Raw genomic sequence first — 5,241 nt, 5'->3', positions numbered from 1 at the left:
GTTTTTTCTAATGTTATATTATTATAAATTTTGTAAAAAAAATTTAATGTTTTTCTAATATTTTTTCTAATTTTTTCTAAATTTGTTTTCTAAATTTTATATTATTATAATTTTTCTAATGTTTTTCTACTGTGCTTTTTAATGTTTTTCTAAATTTGTTTTCTGAAATTTATATTATTATAAAATTTCTAATGTTTTTTCTAAATTTATTTTTTAATGTGTTTTATAATTTTTTTCTAATGTTTTCTAAATTTTTTTTCCAATGCTTTTTATATAATTTTTTTCTAATTTTTTTCTAATGTTTTCTAAATTAACATAATTAAGTTTAACATAAAAAAACATTAAAAATGTAAATAACATTAAAATATGCTTTGAAAATATTAAAAAATGCTTTAAAAACATTAAAAACATAAAAAAACATTAAAATAACAATATATAGACATACCCGAAGACGAGAATCTCAAGGAAAATGATAGGGCAACACTGATAGAAGCCACACATTCACTCCAACCCTTGATTCAACAGAAAACGCTCTAAAAATGAATAGAACAGGTGAAAAAATGAATTCTTAACACGTTGGAATTCAAGTTTTACATGTTCGCAACGAACATATAAATTACGTGTGTTTGCTGCGAACACCCGAAATTATTTATAAATATGTTTGTTGCGAACATATTTAAAAACATGTTCATGGTGAACGTATTAAGTATGTTCACGTGAACAGATGCTATATGTGATTTTGCATTTTGACAATTTCTTCCCCTTTTTGTTCGTCCCACTAAAGTGGAACCCATTATTGTGGGTTCACCCAAGAGCATAGTTTGCAAAGTAGCTAGAACATAAAGTGCTCATTGAGGTCACACACCATGTTTTAGTTTACTTAATGCAGTTGGCTTTCATTGTTTTCATTGTTTATTTAACTAATAAATATGATCAAAAGCTCTAGTATACTCTAGCATAAAAGCATTAAGCAACTCTTAAAATAAAAATGGACAATTTTTAACTTTTCAGGTCTCCTAAAAAAATGTAATAATTTAAGATTGCCTTCTAGTTTTTGTACAAAATAGGGAGTTGCCGAAGAATTATTTGGGGTAACACGAAGGGTCTAATCAAACATTTTAGGCATGTTATAACATTAAAAAAAAACCCTTTTATGTGCACACTCACAGTTTATTTGTTGATTCTTTCTCATACAAAATGTATTTTAAAAATGATCAAATTAGGGGAGAGGACCCAGTAGTTGAGCACCCTAACTTCAAGCATTTCGAAATCCTATGTGAAAATTTCAAATCACTTTGATTCTTTTACAACAACTTACTTGGCAAGTCCCCTAATTATAACTAAGGTTTCAGAGCCACATCATCAAATATGATGTCGCATCGTCATGCTTTTTGCCAAGGTGTCCAAAACAACTCAAAAAAATTGAGACCAATCGTAGTGCATTAGAGACCCCCATACTTGTGCAACTAATGTGGCATCACACTATTGGTTTTTTTTTGGGAAAAGGGACACATTTCATTCAATAATGGATAGTTTCACTAACAAGAACAAAATTAAAGTCACAACTATTGGTACAATCTTGTCAAAAATATTGGATATTAAATCAATAAGTGTGGGTATTTAGTTAACTCCTATAACAACCATTAGAACCTGTAATAAAATTTCTTTTCTTCCAAATGTCAACATATGATCTTCCTTATCTGCACGCCTTGCTGTAAATTCAAATAAAAGGATGAAGAAAACAGTGTTTTCCTCCCCCCACCAAAAAAAAATAAAAGAAATAAAAAAAACAAGATGCATAATTCATTAGTACACATGCCAATTGCATTAGCTTGAAGATTTTCAACAATCTGAGCAAATAAATTTGTGCAAATCTTGTTATTAATATGTTCATATATTATGCTTCTAATAGCCAGTTGTATGTCTCCTGATCTACGCACAGGCGGAAGGGAATTCTGGCAAAGGTTATAACGGAATTGCAAAATCCTAAATATAAAACAAGGAAGAAAGATCAAGAATAAAGATCCTTAGTAAGAGAAATTCGGAAAATTGCTCTGTACTTTTAAAATGTCTGAAGGGAACAAATAAAAGCAATGGAAACAAATGTTGCAAAATGATGTATATGCATTTTAAAATCCTGATAAGCGTAATTCTGATCCGTTTCTTCGTGATATGAAGAGAACGTTATTTGCACAGAAGCTTAAGATTGGAAAAGTTTGGCCTTGGTGAATTAAAGGTGCGGAGAATCGAACCTGGGGCCGGTAGAAAGAATTTTCTTCCCCGTTGAGATTGCTTCTAAACGAAGGTAATAACTTGGATTCTAAGGTTTTGTAACGACTTCACAAAACAAAAATAAGAGAAGCGTTCCACGAAATCTCATATAGGCTGGGAACAGAAATGGTCCATTCGAAGCCTTTCCTGGAAATAATTTTTTCACCTGCGCAAGCCAGAGAACTTAATAATTAGAATGACAAAAAATTAATTAAAATGACTGCGCTTTCATTCCACTGATACATTGAGAAACTTGTGGATGGCATGAATCACAGCTAGAAGGACATGGCCACTGCTTCCTCGCCGCGTAGACTCCACGTGGCAGCATATGGAGCAACGCGCTGTAGGATGAGAGTACGTAACACGAATGCCAAGGGACCGCTATTTTTTTACACGTTGGATAGTTAAGTTTGAAAGGGGTTGATGGAGACGGGGACTCCGGCCCACCATACAACACATAATCCTCAACCTTATATTTTTATGTCGGATTTCATCATTTCATGTGCATGCTGTTTAAAATATCTTTCTTCAGATATGACTTCCTCCTTTGAATGAAAGGGAAACATGGTAGGGCCCAAAACCACATTTGTCTGACTCTATGTCCTCCAATTTCTTCTTCTTTCCTTCTATGCTTGTTTACGCATCATCATTCGATGTAAACATTGGTGGGATCCATCTTATAAGAAATCAATATGAAATGAGTATTTCATTTGATTTACTTTGTTATTAGATGTTAACATTGGTGGGATCCATTTTATAAGAAATCAATATGAAATGAATATTTCATTTGATTTTCTTAGTTCATGGATTTCATGTAAGTTTTGTAATTAATAATGGATTTCATCTTAGTTCTATGTTCGAATTCTATTTTAAATGGTTAGCTAAGTTTGAGCTGAATTGTAAACAGAAATGATCCAGTTGTTGTTCATGTATGCAATGCCACTATGTTAACTGACACCTTTGCCTCCTAATTACCGTGAAAAAAAAAATCCTTGGTTCCTACACACGAGTATGCCAGAGCAAATCACTATGAACACCAATAGTCATTTGTATTTTTTCATTTTAAAATTTTCTTGATTGCTGATTGGTCCATTTGTGCAAAAAGTACTATAACGACTATCGGGGATCTAGTGGTAGGTATTGGGCGAACGTTTTAAAAAGATACTTTTAGACCACCTCACACTCTACGAGTTCTACAGAGAGCTCCGTAAATGAGGGAAAGCCGAAAAGTTAGCTTTAAGCTCTTCACTCACCTATGAAAGTTCACCGACATACGAATTAGTTACCGTAAGTGCACAAAGTTAAGGGTCATTTTTCCTCTTAAGCAACTTATTTGAATAGCAACTTTAATGATATTATTATTATTGGTTAAAGTACACAAATCAATTCAAGAATTGGCTAAATATTAGAAAATATTTGAAATGCGTATCTACTAACACTTGCTGATATAGAATCTTTCCTACTGATTGAGTCTCTACAGCATAGCAAGGTGAGGCTTTGAGCGTATCGTTCACGGGTCGGGAACACTGTTTCAAAAGCGAACATTCCATTGCAAATATCCAAACACTTCACTCAAAGCAGGGCCACGTGGAGGTTATAAATAAAATATCTGATCGATTTGTTTTCTATGAAGGAAAGCCATCGGTACATACGTGGTTCCACATGCCATCGTTTTTTGGCCACAAATTTTTCATTATAAGTAAATTAAATTCATTGAGCTTACTACTCTTAGACGTTTGAAGGAAAACATAATTTATAAGCGCAACCGTTTTATATATTGTAATGGTCTCGGCAAGTGAAGAAGCAAAGTGCGCACCAAGAGCAAGCGAGGCGAATCGGAATGAAGAAGCGGAAGAGAGGAAGGGGGTGAAGTACAAAGGTGTGCGCCGCCGGAGTTGGGGGAAATGGATATCTGAAATTAGAGTGTCGAAGAAGAAGAGCAGATTATGGCTTGGCTCATATGACACTCCTCACAGGGCCGCACGTGCCTATGATGCGGCGGCTCTCTGTTTGAAGGGCGATTCCGCCGTCCTCAATTTCCCTCACGCCGCCCACACTCTTCCCCGCCCCGCTCAATCTCTCCCTCAAGACATCCAATCCGCTGCTGCGAAGGCGGCGCAGTCATTCGACGAGCACAGAACGCTCTTGCTTTCTCCCCGTGAAGAAGAAGAAGAAGAAATTGGGATCGAAAAATGGTGTGAATTGGGCGAGGTGGACGCCGCAAAAGAGAGTCGTGAGACATTGGTGTCAAATGGGGAAGTGCGGCCCGGCGAAGATTTGAGATTTAATGAGTCGCCGGACATGATGGGAAAAATGGCGGAGGCCCTTCTCGTCACACCTCCTCGGATACACGAATACGATGACGAGAGTAAACCAGAGCAGAGACTTTACCCGCTGTGGAATGATTGAATTTGAAGGAATACGAGATTCGAAATTATTACTTTTTAAGTTAATACTGGTGCGTAAAACGATGGTAGACGGGGACTTAACTTATAGTACGGGATGTAAGGTGATTAATATGCCATCGGCCAATCCCACCGAGAAATTATTTTATTTGTTCATGATCCTTCCTCTGCTACCATGTTAATCAAATAAACAATTTTCCGACGGGACAATTGTCGGGCGAAGGCAATGCAGTGTAGGAGAGATTATTATTAAATACAATACGTGGTCGGAATTGACCCCAAAACCGAAGCGTTCTTTGTTTTGGAATACAATACGTGGTTGGAGTAGAAATACTCTCCTCTTAATTCAGTTTTGGTCGATAGGAAAACAATTGAGGCAATCTTTGCGAAATCCAGCTTGCTTTTCATCCACCTGTCAATTGATTCTGCCCATCGTTTTCTCGCTTGAGCGATCAAAGTGGGTTTGTCGTATCTTTACATATTTTGCCGCGTGGATAACTTTACATATTTTGCCGCGTGGATATCTTTACATATTTTGCCGCGTGGATAACTATGATTTGACTAG

At 35.7% G+C, this 5,241-nt stretch overlaps 1 protein-coding gene across 1 annotated transcript; it reads left to right on the top strand.

Moving 5' to 3' along the window:
• Window positions 1–4,001: 4,001 nt before the first annotated feature.
• On the top strand, window positions 4,002–4,886 carry LOC149538069 (ethylene-responsive transcription factor ERF024-like). Its single transcript, XM_089802305.1, has one exon. The coding sequence runs from the start codon at window positions 4,054–4,056 to the stop codon at window positions 4,678–4,680; it is 627 nt and encodes a 208-aa protein (XP_089658431.1). The 5' UTR covers window positions 4,002–4,053; the 3' UTR covers window positions 4,681–4,886.
• The last annotated feature ends 355 nt before the right edge of the window (window positions 4,887–5,241 follow it).

The sequence above is a fragment of the Cupressus sempervirens genome, chromosome 9 (genome assembly GCF_028749045.1).
Source record: "Cupressus sempervirens isolate cs-2001-9-10 chromosome 9, ASM2874904v1, whole genome shotgun sequence".
Lineage (NCBI taxonomy): Eukaryota > Viridiplantae > Streptophyta > Pinopsida > Cupressales > Cupressaceae > Cupressus > Cupressus sempervirens.
This window is presented reverse-complemented; position numbering and strand designations above follow the sequence as displayed.